Raw genomic sequence first — 18905 nt, 5'->3', positions numbered from 1 at the left:
GCACCGGTGTTCTGTGATCCTGGTTTTTAAAGGTCTTGTTGTTTTTCCAATATATGATAGACCACAGGGGCACTGTAACATGTATATGACATTTTTTGTTTTGCAGGAGATGATGCCTTTAATAAAGAACTTTTTTCCTGAGTAGGATGGTTAAAGGTGTGTGTTTTGTATGTGGAGTTGCATTGTTGACAGTTTCCGCAATGGTAGTTTCCAGGACGGAGCTGAGTGAGAAAATGTGAGGGGGCCAAGGGGGGTCGGTCTGACTTCACCAGCATGTTGTGGAGGTTGGGGGGTCTTTTATAAACCACTCGAGGGGGGTCTTTGAAGCTGCCCTGTAATGAAGGGTCCGTGTTGAGAATGTGCCAGTGTTGTTTGATGCTTTTCTCAATCTCCTTCCCCACGGGTAAGTATTGGATGCAACAAGCAATTTTTGTTTCAGATTTCTTTGTCCTTACAGTGTTAAGGCATTCAGTTTGGGAGATAGTGTCAAAGCTAGTGGCAGCACTGTTGATCCACTCCTCCTTGTAGTGATGGGAATTCCGGCTCTTTTTAGAGAGCTGGTTCTTTTGGCTCGGCTCACTAGAAAGAGCCGTCTCTTTCAGTTCCCAAGTGGCTCCTCAGATTTTTGTTGCTTAAATTAATTTATTATCAACAATAATGTAAAATAAATTACTAATATAAAAAAAAACATTATATCAAATGTTTGTTATTTATATGGCTTTATATACTCTACAGAGTAATAAATTATAAAGTATAAAAAAAACTTTTAACTATTTTAAACTTTTAGCTTTTTACTATTAAACACTTAACTATCCTAAACTTGTAACTATTTACAGTGAAACAACATAGAGAAGTTCACAGAATCACACAACAGAATATAACTAAAGCTGCAGCAGCAGTTGCAGTAGACACACTGGCACCTTCATTAATAGCAGGTTCGCTTGCTTGTCTTTTTTCTTCCAATTGCACTGATGGATGAACAGTTCTCATGTGCCTGTGCAGGTTGTTTGGATATGAGATTTTAATCTTGCAGACTCTACACTCTGCCCTTGTTTTGTCAATGTAATTGAAATGATTCCGAATTTTACCACTTTTCCTGCTGTATTCATTTTCTCAACTTTTTTACCTTTCCAGCATGTTGTCTCTCTCTGTAGCGCCTGCTCTCTTTCTCTCTCTGTCTCCCTCCCTCCTGTTCATGTGCTCACTGTGCTATGTGTGTCTGTAACCCCCGCCCCTCCCCCCTCTGCTCACCGTGGACACACAGACGACACCACACATATTGACCAATCACGTGCAGCTTGAACAGAACTTTTGTTGTTCATGAAATTGTGAAATTCCATCAGTTGTGTGTCCGTACCTATCCAAACAAAAAAGATGTCATCAAGATACTGTTTCCAGTGAGATATGTGGTGTAAGAAAGGGTTGAGTTCAGGATTGAAAATCGCCTCATGTTCATAGAGTCCAACGTAGAGAGAAGCAAAGCTGGGTGACATTTTTGATCCCATCGCAACCCCAGACACCTGGAGATAGAAGTCAGTACCAAACAAAAAATAATTAGAATTATTCTATATTCTGTGTCCTCCAGTGTACTATGTGTGTTTATATATATATATATATATACAGTACAGGCCAAAAGTTTGGACACACCTTCTCATTCAATGCGTTTTCTTTATTTTCATGACTGTTTACATTGTAGATTCTCACTGAAGGCATCAAAACTATGAATGAACACATGTGGAGTTATGTACTTAACAAAAAAAGGTGAAATAACTGAAAACATGTTTTATATTCTAGTTTCTTCAAAATAGCCACCCTTTGCTCTGATTACTGCTTTGCACACTCTTGGCATTCTCTCCATGAGCTTCAAGAGGTAGTCACCTGAAATGGTTTCCACTTCACAGGTGTGCCTTATCAGGGTTAATTAGTGGAATTTCTTGCTTTATCAATGGGGTTGGGACCATCAGTTGTGTTGTGCAGAAGTCAGGTTAATACACAGCCGACAGCCCTATTGGACAACTGTTAAAATTCATATTATGGCAAGAACCAATCAGCTAACTAAAGAAAAACGAGTGGCCATCATTACTTTAAGAAATGAAGGTCAGTCAGTCCGGAAAATTGCAAAAACTTTAAATGTTTCCCCAAGTGGAGTCGCAAAAACCATCAAGCGCTACAACGAAACTGGCACACATGAGGACCGACCCAGGAAAGGAAGACCAAGAGTCACCTCTGCTTCTGAGGATAAGTTCATCCGAGTCACCAGCCTCAGAAATCGCAAGTTAACAGCAGCTCAGATCAGAGACCAGATGAATGCCACACAGAGTTCTAGCAGCAGACCCATCTCTAGAACAACTGTTAAGAGGAGACTGCGCCAATCAGGCCTTCATGGTCAAATAGCTGCTAGGAAACCACTGCTAAGGAGAGGCAACAAGCAGAAGAGATTTGTTTGGGCCAAGAAACACAAGGAATGGACATTAGACCAGTGGAAATCTGTGCTTTGGTCTGATGAGTCCAAATTTGAGATCTTTGGTTCCAACCGCCGTGTCTTTGTGAGACGCAGAAAAGGTGAACGGATGGATTCCACATGCCTGGTTCCCACTGTGAAGCATGGAGGAGGAGGTGTGATGGTGTGGGGGTGTTTTGCTGGTGACACTGTTGGGGATTTATTCAAAATTGAAGGCACACTGAACCAGCATGGCTACCACAGCATCCTGCAGCGACATGCCATCCCATCCGGTTTGCGTTTAGTTGGACCATCATTTATTTTTCAACAGGACAATGACCCCAAACACACCTCCAGGCTGTGTAAGGGCTATTTGACCAAGAAGGAGAGTGATGGAGCGCTGCGGCAGATGACCTGGCCTCCACAGTCACCGGACCTGAACCCAATCGAGATGGTTTGGGGTGAGCTGGACCGCAGAGTGAAGGCAAAGGGGCCAACAAGTGCTAAACACCTCTGGGAACTCCTTCAAGACTGTTGGAAAACCATTTCAGGTGACTACCTCTTGAAGCTCATCGAGAGAATGCCAAGAGTGTGCAAAGCAGTAATCAGAGCAAAGGGTGGCTATTTTGAAGAAACTAGAATATAAAACATGTTTTCAGTTATTTCACCTTTTTTTGTTAAGTACATAACTCCACGTGTTCATTCATAGTTTTGATGCCTTCAGTGAGAATCTACAATGTAAATAGTCATGAAAATAAAGAAAACGCATTGAATGAGAAGGTGTGTCCAAACTTTTGGCCTGTACTGTATATATACATATGTGTGTGTGTGTGTGTGTGTACATGACTGACTGTGTTCTTTCCCAGGGTTATTGACACTGAAATGGTGGTAAAAAAAAATGTTTATATATAAAAAAAAAACATAATAATAAAAAATTGATGTACTAAACATAATAACTTGGTTTATTAAAAAATGCATCTTTCTGTCATCCTAAATATCGAATATTGCATAGAGGCGCCTCTATACATTTAGCCAACTGAGTATGGCCTCACAGCCTGATGTTTGTTTCTTTTGTGCTGTGTATAGTGTTATATATTTTTTTTCTATTTTGTATTGCCATGGTCTTATTGGTCATGTGACCTGTTTGGAGCTTTAAAAATGGCGTCCTACAGCTGTATTTCTCAGTCTGAAGAAGGGCACCTGTGGCCCGAAACGTCACTCCAGGTTGGTGGAATAAATGCACCTAAAGGGAGCTAAAGTGTGCAGACTTTTCTTTGTCTTTTCTGATACAAAAATATAGAAAATATTCAACAAGTCAAAAATAAAAGATACTTTAAAGGACAAGTTGCCATACATGTATCGAAAAAGGCACAAGTTTGCAAAATATGATATTTAGAGATAAAAGTCATAGTTCTATTAATCATTCTATTTGAAATAATAAAAAAATGTAGAGTAAATAAAATAGTCAGTGGATCAGGACTCAAAGGTCTACCCAGATAGGCGAAGTCTATGCAATATTTTAAATTGCAAAAGTCCATGTCTAGCACAAACTGAAGAACAATGTACCAGTAATTAGGCTTTTGTCCATAAGTCTTCCAAAATAGCAACCCCCAAATCATTTGCCCAGGCTACTTTTAAATAATCTGGGGAGGCGGTGCAATCTAAACATGAAAGTGCATTATAAATTTCAGAGGTGCCACCTTTGATCAGTGGATTTAACAAAAATATAGATTCAATTGGCCAACTTGTTTTGCTTGACAGTTACGTACCTGTAAATATCTGAAAAAATGAGTATGTGGTATGCCAAATTTAATTTGTACCTGCTGAAATGATGAGAATATACCATCAATAAAAAGATCCTTGAAGGAATGAATGCCTTTTTTACAGTCAAAACTCTGCATCAGTAAGAGATGGAGTGAAAGAGTGATAAGCGACCAAAAGAGCCAGTAGAGTCAGAATTCCACCCCAAATTTTTCCTAACCACAGTCCAAATTTTACGTGAGTGTGAAACTATTGGGTTATTTGTAGAATATGAGTGTGAGGAAGATGAAGACAAATAGAGTATGGCTAATAAAGAAGTTGGGGAGCAACTCTTTCTTTCAAAAAAGACCCAGAAAGGCATCTGATCTTGGAGCCAGAAGGAGAGCGCACAGAGATCGCAAATGAGGTAGAATCCATCCCTCCCTGCCCTGGGTCTTCGTAAGAAATCTTTCCTTATTTGGAGGGGGCTTCTAGTGCCAGATAAAATTGGAAATTATTTTATCCAGGTCCTTAAACCCTTAGAAAGGGTGTTCATTCTTAGTGCATTTATTCGTCCACTGAGTGAAATAGGGAGATTTGACCACTTTGAAAAGTCTTTTTCTGTCTGTTCAAAAAGTCCCTTGATAAGATTTCTTAAACTATATTCAGGATGTCGAGCTAGCAGAGATTTTGAAAGATAATGAAATGGGGGATCTTGTTTAGTGTAGTTAATTCAATTATAAGCCTACTAATACTAAATATTAGAGGATTAAATTAGAACCCCAATTCCAAAAAAACAGGACACTGTTCAAAACGTAAATAAATTCCGAATGCAATAATTTGCAACTACTGTACAAAGACAAGGTATTTAATGTTCAAACTGATAAATGTTATTATTTTTTGTAAATATACAATCATTCTGAATTTGATGCAAATGTTCCAAAAAAGTTGGGATGCTGTGTAAAATGTAAATTAAAAACAGAATGCAATGATTAGCATCTCTGCTAAATCTGGTGCACATATCGTTTATTCTTATGAATGAGTAATGTAAGTGCATATTGTCCTTTATAAACTAAAGAAACGAAACTAAACTAAACTAAATCCTTTTTGACATGTTTAATTGAATGTGTTACAAAGACAAGATATTTAGGGCCCTATTTAGATGGTCTAAAACGCAAAGCGCCAGGCGTGCAGCGCATGGGCGTGTCCCAGTCACTTGCTAGTTAGACAGCGCTTTTTCAGACTGTGCGCCATGGCGGAGAGTCTAAAAGGGTTGCACTTACTCTGTGAATTAGTCATGGGTGTGTTTTGGGCATATCATTCAATAAGTGTCACCTCTCATTCCCTTTAAAAGAGGCACGATTGGAGTGCACGGCAGAGAGCTAGTTAGATGGCAGACCTACCAACTGGAAAGAGTGAGCGTTTTACAGCTGAGGAGACGATAAATGTATCTCTATATCGACTGTCCCGTCACATCTGATGTCAGATCAAAGGGGATTGGCACCGTTTGGCACGCATAATGGAAACCCAACCTGATTTGATTAACACAGCTGCAAACTAACACAGCTGCAAACTAATAAGTTCACATCCCACTCAGCCAGCCTCCAACAGCCACAGCATCAGACAGGGAGTATATATTCAGCATCTGTCATCTTAGAAAAGTCAAAAGAAAAGAAACAGAGTGAGACTGCGAGAGAGAAAGAGAGAGCATGCGCACACAAGAGAAACGCTGTCAACAAATTGTAAATTATTCAATGTATTTTATTTTAACCCGGGAGGTTAGAGAGCCGAGCTCCCTCTCCAGCATCCTGAACCCCCCGGCCTGAAGGTGCAGGAAGGGCTGGTCCCGTGGCTGCACCCGGGCCCGTCTGGTCTGGCTGCATGCTGGCTGCGGAGCTGGGGTCATCCTCCTTCTCCTGACAAGATGATCTTCAGTTTTACGTTCTAAAAGCTTCTTTTTTTTTTTTAACATATACATTTGTACTTGTAGGGCTATAAGTTTACGTTTTTAGTTCACAGAAGCTGGTTATTGTTGTGTTTATGTCAAAATAAAGTTTATGAAACGTTTTCACATCTTTGATTTTGTGATTTACATGCCAAAATGATCACAATTCAATTGGGAAAGACAAGTTCATTTTACAGGCTATGCATCATCAGCCCGTGGAGGTCTGTTCGCAGTTCTGTATATTCAGATACTGCTGGACCTCCCGGATTACGATGATCATTATTACTGCGATTAGATCATTCTGATTAATGACTGACCATTAAGACGTGTTTCTGATAAATATTTTATTGTGCACAATAATAACCTTTCAAATTGTAATCATATTTTTATTTGTTATCTTTTGCATATGTGTGGCTGCTCTGTGTGTGTCTGAGCAGAGTGCACGCGCGTTGTGCACCCGCCTAGATACGCATATTACTAACTTGTTTAACAACGAAATACTGCGCCTGCTACTGGTTTTTGTTGGTCATGGCGCATTTGCTTTTTACGTCATCTAACTAGCAACGCGCCATGACTGCGCCTGACCACTCCTCATTTTTAGACAAACACACCCAGAGAAGCGCAAGTTCATTTGCTAGTTAGACGACGAGGGCGCAGGGCGTGAAAATGACAACTGAGCCGGCATCTAAATAGCAATGACACTTGCGACATGGATTATGCGCCCTCCGCCGTCCACTTTAGACCATCTAAATAGGGCCCTTAATGTTCAAACTGATAAACTTTATGCAAACTGACATCTACTCAGGTGTCTCTAGTCATGGTCATAGTCATTCGTAGTACTTTCTGTTTTGTACTTCTAAAGCATGCTAACACTCTAAAGTCTAAAGTAATTAACATGTCTTGTACATTAAAAGTAGACAAAATATCACTTTGATGACACACTTGACAAATAATGGTGTTACTATTTTATTATATTGTCTTACTTAGAGTAAGTTGAATTGATTAAATGGGTGTGTTTGTGTCTATGCCTACAGTTGACAGGTTGAGTGAGCTCCTCCTGGGTTCCAGCGTGGACATCCCTCTTCCATGTCATCACAACCACACGGAGGTGGTAGAAACCAGTGAGTCACTGAAGACACCAATCACACATCAACAGTCATCACTGGTGTCCAAAAACACAAAAGTATAGCAATCAACAACCATTTAAAGGAACATTCAAGATACATACAGTACAACTGACAGAAATTGTGAGTCATACATACAGAACATTTCACCTGCAGAACACACTCCCCAAATCATCATTCGCACAATGACACACATAAAATACCTTTGGAAAGCTATAAGATGTGACATGTATTAAGGTGGCACAAAATTACAAATAAAGAATTCTACCACACTAAAGTGTGTGGGATGGGCTGAGCGGGACACAGCAGGAGCGGGAGCAGGCACAGTATCATAATTGTAACTGGCTTGTGGCCGACCTAAGGAGGGCAGTTACAAATCTTGTGTAATGTCAAATTTCATTGATCATGAAGCTCAAATTTAGGTTTAACAAGGATAAAAACACAACTACCTGTCCCCTGTTTGCAGGCTCTAATACTGATCGACTGCTGTGCTTATCTCTGCTCAGGTGATCAGGATCTGTTGGTCAATGGAGCCCATGTTTTCTTTGCAGTAAAGGTAAGCTGGGGGCTAAGATGGGAGTATAGTGGGGGCAGATACAGCCGTCTGGATCTGTGGTAGCATAAGACTTTCTTTATTGCACTGAATACAGGTTATTATTGCTAGCAGTTCAAATCAAATGTCACAATTGTGGCATGATCCATCGGTTTGTGGCATGGACGTGTTGTTGCTGGGCATTTATTTGTAACATTAAGAAAATCCTATAAACTCAAAGCTCTACTGCTTGTTTGCATAGGCCATTTGCCAAAGTGTTGCAGAAAAAGAAATACTTAAAAAAAGACATTATATTACGTAAAATACTATACAGTTGCAATGCTGGATGACTGAGGGGTATGCTCACTTCATGTCAATTGGTTTTAGTAATTTGATTCATCCCAAATACATTTGGAAATGTCTATCTATCATATAATATTAAGCAGGTCCTGCATTATAGTAGAGGGACTCTGAGTTAAAATCTAGTCCCAAGACCTTTAATACTGCAATAACAACTAATTTTTGCCCAAGGGCCCTCTAAATTAGTAATTGGCATTTAGTATTATTGGGTTAATTAGTAACCCAGCCATGTATAATAGGCCAATATTACTGTAATGATGACATTTCAAGGGCATGTTTTGCTACGACAGACATGTGGTAACATAAAACATGGCATGTTTGTTTCAGTACATAGGATGAGAACACAAAAACAAAAGTGCACATGGACGCACAAGAACATAAGTGCAGGTATTTTTTCTAGGAAAATGAAATTACATTTTGCTTAGAATTCCGACCAAACACTGGTATCTTAATTACCAGTTTTCATCCAGACGTTCCATGTTATCACGAAAACGTTCATCATAATGCTGCTTCTAAAGAGCATAAAAGGAGCCAAGTCACTTGTCAGCAGCTCCTGTAACATACCCAACTATAATGTACCAAAATTGATTCTTCCTAATCCCAGTGTCTAACTTGGTGTATAAGTGCATCCTAAATTCACCCATCCATTGATTTTCTAAATAAACTTATCTAGTGCAGAGATGGAGGCGCTGAAATATGTTTTTAACCCACTTTAAATGAAACCATGCAACCTCAAAATTAATGAAGCAGGCTGCCAGACGTCTGACCCAGTGATTGACTGCCAGCCTTTCTCTACCCGGTGCCACAGAAATAGACTATTGCTAGCATGAAAAGTACCTGCTACAAGCTTTAAAAATACGAATATGGGTAGTGGTATGAAAACTTTGCCAATTTTGTATGGATGTGTGGGCAGTGTGTGTAGTGTTTTCAGATGGATGGTGTTTGGCTACCCTCTGTGCTGCCATAGTGCTGCAGACTCATAAGTGGGGAACTCTGTACTGTGTTGACAGAGCTGTTTGAAAATATTTAATGGACTTGCACAGCACCAACACTGGTGACCGCGCTTACTCACCCATCGATGGCACAGGATGCTTCAGCATGTCGACTGGAGAAAGGGGGAACTTAAGTACCAATCTTCCTATCAGCAGATGGCCTGCTCTATCTTCTGAGCCAAAGCTTCCCCAATCTACAGGTGTATTCACTCAAATTTAGCTAGTGACTGTTAGTAGAAACAAATAGGCCTAAACACAGAGGAGGCATACACATGTAAACAAGTCACATAAACAAGACTGTTGCAGCCTTTGAGCCGGATTGTAACGAGTGGGGGCTCATCCGGGATCAAACTCACCATGGTTGTAATATGAGATCTAGGCTTTGTGGTGATTTTGCCCACTTTGGTTGTGTTCCTTCCTCGGGACATTGAAGGGCTTGACTATTCAGGTTATTTTGCCGGTAAGTTTGTTTGTGCCTGTGGCAGATGCAGGCACATGCTGATTAGACGATTTGATTCAGCTGTGTGCTGGTTTTGGTTGTGTGCTCTGTGTTCTACTTTGCTATGTTATTTAGTTTTTTGGGAGACATGGACGAGTGTGGTTAGGAGGCTGTTCTAGCTTTTTTGGCTCATGTAAGCAGCTGTGTTGTATAGCAAGTCGCTGTTTACATTCAAGGGTTGAGTGTTTGTGTCACTGAGCTGTGTTGCTGGTGATTTTGTGGTACTGAGTTCTGTTGGGATTCACTGGACCACAGATGATTTGTCATTTGTTAAAATCTAAACTGGACTTGTGAAGGCTTCCTCCTCTGCATCTTGCCATTTGAAATGGTAGCAGAGACCGCATGTTCTTCAAACAAAGGATAGCTGTTTGGGACTCATCTCCACAGGGTGCCTCATTTTCACACCTAAGTGAGAGATCAGTTTTCAAACCTGATTGGCCACTGCTAACATAATGACATGTCACTCTGTGATGTCACCAAGGAAACTTTGGAGAAGTTCTGCTCTCTTCACTCTCTCTGTGCTCTTTGTCCTGAGCCACTGACCCGCTCAGACACCGGCTCTTGCCCCTGAACCACTGAAGGGGGCACTTGCTGCTCTTTCCCTTGAGCCACTGATCAGCTCTTGCTCCAAAGACTCTCTTTGTCTCTTTCTCCTGGATCACGATCTGCATGCCCACAGCAGGAGCACAACCTGGACACCAGAAAAATTAGTGTGCCAAACACAAGGTTTGTAACTAACTTTCTAGCAACAAGGAGACCCAAGTTGAGTTAGCACCAGGACGTCTAACTCTGCCAGGAAACTGAGCGACAGGCCTCCTCGGATCTGCACCTTCCGGAGCAAGGGCACAGCTTCTGGAACCACAACTCTCTCCAGCCTTCATCTGCCAGCTAACAAAAGCAGCACACCACAAAGCGACTCCTCCCTCCATCCATTCAAGGATTGGTAACGGAACAACTGGGCTTAGCATTATTGCAGTCGTACAGGCTAAGCAAAACTGCTTAACTTTGTCAGCTGTGACCTAATACTGTTTATTGAGTTATTGTTGTGATTGTTATTCTTCGAAATCCTTCAGGCTTTACTATTCATTTTGGTTATGAGTTTTAATTTAATCATTAATCAAAATTCCAAATTGATAGCTTACTGAACTTTATGAGACTGATAACATTAACTGGCCATCAGTTTTCCCTTTTCGGGAATGGTGCCCCACAAGGTGATTTAATGTAAATTAAGTTACATTATTTAACATAATTAATAATTGTTATTAATAATTATTAATTATTTCTGATAGCCATTTTGATACTTTAATTGGAGATCTATTACGAGGTCAGGCCAGTGTTAAGGCATGATCCCAACAATGGTACCTCTTGGTGAGGCTTAGATTCCAACAGTTCTGTTGGACCAGTGTGCAAGACCGCAGTAAATCACTGTTGTTGTGTCCCCGCTATGTTGTGTGTCATCTTGCCTTTGGGTTGCAGGTGCACATACATAAACAGGGGCGGACTGGGACTGAAATTCAACCCATAAGGCTGTACCACAAAGCTCAACAGATCAACAGAGCCAGGCTCTCTTTGTCTGAGCTGGCTTGACAATTTCTAAAGCCTCAGTCAGGGACAACAGGTACCACAACTATCTGTTTTAACCCAGCCCTCTGCTTAAGGCCCTGTGCGTGTTCACATTAAATGACTTCAAAAGCACTTTATTTGACTCTCAAAATTGATCAATTGCATGTCACCTAGTTCTGCCTTTGAAGAATATTAAAAAATATTACAGTAAAGAGCAACACTGTTGCTTTCAATAAGGTGAGAGAGGCCTGTTTGCATTAATATTAATAATCATGTGAACTTTTAGGGGAACACATTTATATATTTATTTTATCACTGTTTATTTCTAAGGTGACAGCTGCACAGTCTACAGCTCAAAAACTTTGAACTTGATGCAGCAGATTTAAATGTTACACAATGAGACATGGAAATCTCCTAAGTTTGGGGGCAAATCAAAATAGACAGAACAGAATTTTCTAATTGGTGTTCTATCAGCTGTAGTATACCAGCAGTGTAAAATGGACCTCAGCTAATCAGGACCAAACATAAAACAATCCAGAGTGGTAATGTTATGGTGGTTTAAAGGAATTCTATCACATATCATATGCATATAAACATTATTCTGATTAATAATTTTGTGAACTGTACAGGGCTCGACAGTGCAAGTGTTTTGGTCGCATTTGCGAGTGGATAATTTCCTGTGCGACCAGAAAATTACATCCAGTAGCACCAGTGCGAGCGTTACAAAAATGTTAGTACATGCACTGTTTTGTTGTTTAACCTGAAAAAAAAAAAAAAGTCTACACACTGAGCGGCACGTACTCCCGGTGCATGTCTGAGCACGAGCGGTGATTAAAGTCCCGACATGAGCATGAGCCTGTTTCCTCTCGGTGCGACACCGTCAACAAGGAGACACCTGACCCTGCCCAGCTCAGCCCCGCCCCACCGGGCCCTGCCGGTGTGTGACCTGATCACACCCACCGTCCGTGAGACAGTCAGTGTGTCTGTGTGTCTGCCTGTCTGTCTGTCTCATTCCCAGTCGTCACTCTGAGTCCATACACTATAATATAAAGTGTGTGTATATTATTAATATGTGAAACATGTGCTGAGGTTAAATATGGAGGACAATAATAACTGTGACGTGTCAGTAAAAACGTTGAGGTGAGACAGTCACAGTGAAGGAGACACTCTGGGCTCATTATTATTATCTTTTTTCCATTTTTACAATCAACTGATTAATGGAGAAAATAATCAGCAGATTAATCCATAATTATATAATCACTAGTTAACAGTTTAAAATCAGACAAACAACCAGTAACATCCTGCTGTTACTTTAATGAGCTTTAACTCATATGATGTATAAAGATATAACAGTTTTATTTTACTGATTAAACTAACAAACTCTTGCTGGAGGAACATTTTCAGTGCAGGACTTTGACTGTAACTGAGTATTTTTACTCGAGTACATGACAGCTGAGTGCAGCTTGTGACTGCTGCCCCCTCCTGGTAGATGTTCAGAAAAACACTGAAGTATTTATGAATTATTATCACTTTTAATTTTGTGAGAATAAACAAGACAAGAAAGAATTAATCAAACGGGGAGGAAAAAAGTTGAAATAAATAAATTTCTGATAAAGTTGTGATTTAGAGATACAAAGTTTCTTCCCCCGAGATGATGAAATGATTAACCAACAACAAAATAAGACATTGGGCGGCACGGTGGTGTGGTGGTTAGCACTCTCGCCTCACAGCAAGAGGGTTGCCGGTTCGATCCTGGGCGTGGGAGCCCTTCTGTGCGGAGTTTGCATGTTCTCCCCGTGTCAGTTCTCTCCAGGCACTCCAGCTTCCTCCCACAGTCCAAAGACATGCAGATTGGGGTATAGGTTAATTGATAACTCTAAATTGTCCGTAGGTGTGAATGTGAGTGTGAATGGTTGTTTGTCTCTATGTGTCAGCCCTGCGATAGTCTGGATTTAACATTTAGATTTAGATTTAGCATTTAGATTTAACATTTAGATTTAGATTTAATATTTAGATTTAACATTTACATTTAGATTTAGCATTTAGATTTAGATTTAACATTTAGATTTAGCATTTAGATTTAACATTAAGATTTAGCATTTAAATTTAGATTTAACATTTAGATTTAGATTTAGCATTTAGATTTAACATTTAGATTTAGCATTTAAATTTAGATTTAACATTTAGATTTAGATTTAGCATTTAGATTTATCATTTAGATTTAGACTTAATATTTAGATTTAGCATTTCGATTTAACATTTAGATTTAGCATTTAGATTTAACATTTAGATTTTGATTTAGCATTTAGATTTAGATTTAATATTTAGATTTAACATTTAGATTTAGATTTAGCATTTAGATTTAGCATTTAAATTTAGATTTAACATTTAGATTTAGATTTAGCATTTAGAGTTAACATTTAGATTTAGATTTAATATTTAGATTTAACATTTAGATTTAGATTTAGCATTTAGATTTAACATTTAAATTTAGATTTAACATTTAGATTTAGATTTAGCATTTAGATTTAGATTTAGATTTAATATTTAGATTTAGATTTAATATTTAGATTTAACATTTAGATTTAGATTTAGCATTTAGATTTAACATTTAACATTTAGGTGCTACATTTAATATTTAGATTTAACTATTTAATATATTTCTAAGTTAACAAATATTGCTGTAAATGTGGTAAAAGGTGACATTAAAAAAATTCACAACACTTTTTAAACATTGTTTGAAGCTACACTTCACAAACGGCACCCCATAAACATATTCAGAAGTTCAGTGAGAGCAACAACAACCTTGCAAATAAAAGAAAACAATATTCTTACTCAGATTTTCTGCATCACTGATGAAGGATACTGTATTTTCGGGGGCGTTCAGGGGCATGTATATAACATTACAGCCATAGAAACTGTGATTCTGTTTTTATGGTTACGGCTCAACAAGTCGCATGAAGTGCATTTATAACGTATTCCCTCAGCTGACAATCTGTACCACTCATATATTGAATATATATATATATATATATATATAGTGTGTCACTATTCAAAGGAGGTGTGAAAGGCGCTTTTTAGCCAATTTCAAGCCAAAATTTTTATTGCTGGGCTGGCTATCAAATATTATATGCCTCACAAGCTGCAATAAAAAAAAAAAAAAACAATTGGTGAGTGGTCTGGAAGAAAAATATCAAATTTCATGTTTATTTTCCCCTTGTACAGTGGAGGCTGATGACCATTTTTAAGCACTTACAGTTTTTAAGTAAACTTCTCTAAGTCTGATGAGTGAACCTTGGAAATGGTCAAACCTACAGCGGACCTTGCATTAAATCCCAAGATTACCAAAAACAGTATTGTTCTTTGGTTAGTTGGGGCGGCTGTGGCTCAGAGGTAGAGCAGGTCGTCCACCAATCGAAAGATCAGCGATTGGATCCCCGGCTCCTCCAGTCCGTATGTCGAAGTATCCTTGAGCAAGATACTGAACCACAAATTGCTCCCGATGGCTGTTCCTTGGTGAGTGAGTGTGTTAAAAGTGAGTAGTCAGGTGGGCACCTTGTATGGTAGCCTCGGCCACCAGTGTGTGAATGGGTGAATGTGACTCGTAATGTAAAAAGCGCTTTGAGTGGTCGGATGACTAGAAAGGCGCTATACAAATGCAGGTCCATTTAGTTCATTTAGCTAGTTAACAGCACATAGCATGTAAGCATGACACAGCCTCTGCTGCCTCAGGCTCTGCACCACTGTGCTCATCATCACCTGTCGCTGCTGCTGCTGCTGCTGCTGCTGGTGCAGACTGCTTAAATAAATCGGTTTCTTTGTGGTGTCACCCAGCAAAGCCTTTTTCTTTTTTTTTGGCACACCTTCTCTGCACTGCCCACTGCTGGTTTTCCCACTCTATCCATGTTAACAAGTGCTGGATATGAACTGCCACAGCCCAATACTTTCACTTCCAATTGTGATGGCAGTTGGCTGCTACCTGCTATTACAGATTGCACCAGCTGTGTCGTTGCAGCTAAGATTTAATGTCTGTATATACTGTAGGCTGCTGCTGTTGCAATGCTGGAGTCTGTCCAGGACCTTGCAAGACTGGCTGCTCAGTGCCTGTACATAAACAAGGTGGGGCATCGAAACCGAACTTCATGTCTCTAAGGACAGGGATGAGGCTGTATAGTTCCTCAGTATTTTTTGACAAGGGTGGTGTTCAAAGCCACTGATGAGCTCAAGCTGTGCACTTTGAGCCAGCGGCACCTGACTTGCTGCATGCAGCCAATCATTGGGCCTTCTGGCAGCCCTCTTTCATCATGCAGAAATAGGCGTGGTTTCATCTAAAGTGAGCTGGAAAAACAAGACACTGATCACATTGGGCAAGAACATAATTATTGTCAGTCACATCATTTTAGTTTAATTGATGTACTATTAATAGCTAATGATTATGTTTGTATGTAACATCATTGTGGTGATACTATCCTCCTGTTTTTCACCATCTAAAGGATTGCATGAGGAATCAAGACAAGCCACCGCTCACGGTAAGAGGGTAGATTTCTCAAAGTGTGTGCATATGTGCATGTGCGTGTATGAGTGAGCATGTGTGTATCAAACAGATGTCAGTAATAAGTACGCTGCCTGTGTTTGACAGAAGATCTATCAGAGGCTGGTGAATCTCAGTGTGTATCTCCATGCACTCCAGGTGAGTAGGTTTCTGTATGTCTTTAACAGTATACAGCACACTACATGTTATGCTACATAACATGTAGTGTGTAAATATTGGACAGTTTAGGTTGTTTGAAGAGGTAGAAAAATGTTTTGGAGTCAATGCAGACTTTCAGCTTTAAAGGGTTGGGCTGGTGATATTGTGATTCTGCTGAAAGGCAATGCGCTGCAGGTGTTTTTTGGTCAGCAAAATCTTAAACTGTCTCCTTATGCCAGGTTCAGACTACACGATATTAGCCCAATTATCTAGGCATGTGCCGGTTACCGGCGTCACGGTTTACCACGGTAAAAGAATGTAAAGGCCGACGGTGTAACCTACGCTACGTTTCATAAATGGGAACTTCAGGAACTCAAAACTCAGAAATAACTCTGTGGCAGTCGTACATTTTAACTGGCACACACTCTGAAATCATGCATGTGCAGCCACTGCAGTCAGCACAGTTATTGGGGGGGGGGGGGGGGGGGGGCAGCCTCAGTCAGTCAGTCAGTACGTCAGTAATCAGTGTAAATCCACTCACGTGCAAACTGCAAACACGATTGGAGGAGGCGAAGCTGAACTTTTCCCACCGGCGAAAAGGACGAAGTCCGTGGTGTGGGACCCTTTAGGCTATCAGAAGAACCCCCAGAGCCAAGGCAAAGACCCGCTCCTCCCGTGGTGGGCTCCAGTTCCCAGTCGGCCGTGTTCACAGGTTGCTGTGCAAAAGAAACTATGCAGAGCGTGTTAGTGCCGGTGCCCCCGTCTACCTGCCGTCTGTGCTGGAGTATCTGACCGTTGAGATCCTGGAGTTGGCTGGAAACGCTGCCCTCGACAACAAGAACACCCGTATCATCCCCCGTCACCGGCAGCTGGCTGTCCACAACGACGAGGAGCTCAACAAGCTGCTGGGCGGAGTCACCATCGTGAAGTTAAGAAACGGCTCTATTAAACTTTTAACGGGTCTATATTAGCCTACACATTTAAACAGCTGGTGTGATGATGTGTTGCACTGACAGGAAATGCATGGTAGCCTACTTGCTGTCGCTCATGAACGGTCAAATGAATATTAGCCTAACGTTTTAAAGTGTAGAGCGCGAAAATAGGACGATGCCTGTTTTATTATTATTATTATTATTATTGTTATTGTTGTTATTATTATTATTATTATTATTATTATTATTATTATTATTATTATTATTACTACCACCGCAGTAATACCTGTTACCGTGGTATTTTTGCCCACGGTTATCATACCGTCAAAATATCATACCGGCACATGCCTAAGCCCAACATGGCTGTTGACTAGTGTCGGCTCGGGTTGTGAACATCAATAAGTGCTGTGCATGATAATCCATCATTTTATCTCGTGTAGTGTGTCATAGTAATTTGTACTGTATGCACAACATTTTCTATTTCATCTAATTTTTAACCCAATGTCACCAAAATATTTGACAATATACCTAAAAACAGCAGCATGACGAGATTTTTTTTAGAATTTCATCATCAATGCTTTAACTGTTATAATATCTCATTGCACTTTGAAGATTCAAAACTAAATGAGATTGACCAATGAACTTTCAAGGGGGCATGGTTTAGCAAACAAATGGAGCTAACTCCACAACCTTTGAGCCAGTTATTACAAAACAAAAGCCCTTTTGAAACTGAAGGAGTTCTTATTAGGGCCCAAGCAGCAAGCGATACGAGGACCCTATTGAAATGCAAGGAATTATTATTTTTCCTCCAAATGAATTGGCTTTTTGAGGGCTTAACATACTCAAAAACTTATGAAACTTTGTGCATATATCAGAACTGCTGAAAAATCTGATTTTTTCAGGGTCTCCTGCTCAGGTGCCGAAAATGGCTCAGTAGCGCCCCCTACTAAAAAAAAGGATTTACTGTGCAATTTTGGTGCATTTTTGGCCATTTCACCAAAACAGAACAATTGGCATTAACTCGTTTCTTTTGATTTACCTGAAATTTTAATGCTGTGGTTTATATTTGATGTACAAAAACGTGACATATCACTAGTGTGTTCTCCAGCCCCCTCTAGTGGAAAGAGGAAATGGTACAAAATGTGAAATAGGCCATTCCAGCGCCCACACTTTATGAAGGATATGCCATCTCACTCCTGTGTGCGGTGTCCGACATTGACAGAAATGAATTGCTGCATCAGACGGCATCCTGCCAGCACCCCTGAGTTGCGCAGAGGTGCAAGGGCCCGTTCATTGCTGCTTGCAGCTTTAATTATCATTATTCTTCTTCTTCAGAAATGTTTTTGCAACCTCCTGTGAGATGGTACATCATGGAGACACGAAATTTTCACCAGTGATTGGAAGTTGTGTGCAAATGCTGCTCAAGAAATATAATGCCAATAGGCCAGATCGTGGCGCTATAATTACAATTTGAAAAAAATTTGTTTTGAAAGACCACAACCCTTGCACGGTATGTCAGATTGACTTGAAATTCGACAAGCATGTTCAGGTGAATGGGTTCTACAAAAACCTTAAGAATCCTATGTCAGATATTTCAAAGGATGTTCAGATCGGTTTAATGGTTAGCTCACAGTGATATTCATTATGTTGTTGTAATTTGTACTGTATGCAAAACATTTTCTATTTCATCTCATTTTCAACCAGATGTCACCAAAATATTTATATCTCATTGCGTTTTAAAGATATTTACCAATGAACCTTAAATGGGGCGTGGATCAGCAAATAACTCCACAACGTTTGGGCCAATCATCACAGACCTTGCGAGCAATGTCTGAAGAGATACCTGCAACATATCCTGAAAGTTTCATTCAAATTGACCACTAGGGGGCACCACAAATGCAAAACATGGGCATGCAGTAACACAAATCAGATTATAAATAAGAAATTGATTGTACAATCATTACAAATCTTGTAGGGTATGTTGAATAATAAATATGAACCATGTGTATTAAATAATTTTGAAATCTGTCAATAGGGAGCGCCACAAGTTCGAAACAAGTGCAGTGGCCCCTCGCAAAATTTGGCCAT

The 18905-nt window shown here is 40.0% G+C and overlaps 1 protein-coding gene and 1 long non-coding RNA gene across 3 annotated transcripts in view; one reads left to right on the top strand and one right to left on the bottom strand.

Moving 5' to 3' along the window:
• Positions 1-18905, top strand: part of LOC117251103 (rho guanine nucleotide exchange factor 2-like) — a 377871-nt gene that overhangs the window by 338082 nt on the left and 20884 nt on the right. Inside the window, exons 17-20 of one of the 2 annotated variants that reach the window (XM_078176114.1) lie at positions 7160-7246; positions 7756-7805; positions 15689-15724; positions 15838-15885. In XM_078176114.1, coding sequence (XP_078032240.1) covers positions 7160-7246; positions 7756-7805; positions 15689-15724; positions 15838-15885 — 221 coding nt within the window. Of the gene's footprint in view, positions 1-7159; positions 7247-7755; positions 7806-15688; positions 15725-15834; positions 15886-18905 lie in introns of both variants that reach the window. The other variant, XM_033617091.2, reaches the window with a different exon arrangement.
• Positions 5958-16986, bottom strand: LOC144467468 (uncharacterized). Its single transcript, XR_013493663.1, has 3 exons — positions 16427-16986; positions 7158-7287; positions 5958-6096 (listed from the first exon to the last, which is right to left on the bottom strand). It is a non-coding gene; the product is annotated as an uncharacterized LOC144467468 (long non-coding RNA).

Source organism: Epinephelus lanceolatus, chromosome 16 (assembly GCF_041903045.1).
Source record: "Epinephelus lanceolatus isolate andai-2023 chromosome 16, ASM4190304v1, whole genome shotgun sequence".
Taxonomy (NCBI): domain Eukaryota; kingdom Metazoa; phylum Chordata; class Actinopteri; order Perciformes; family Serranidae; genus Epinephelus; species Epinephelus lanceolatus.
This window is presented reverse-complemented; position numbering and strand designations above follow the sequence as displayed.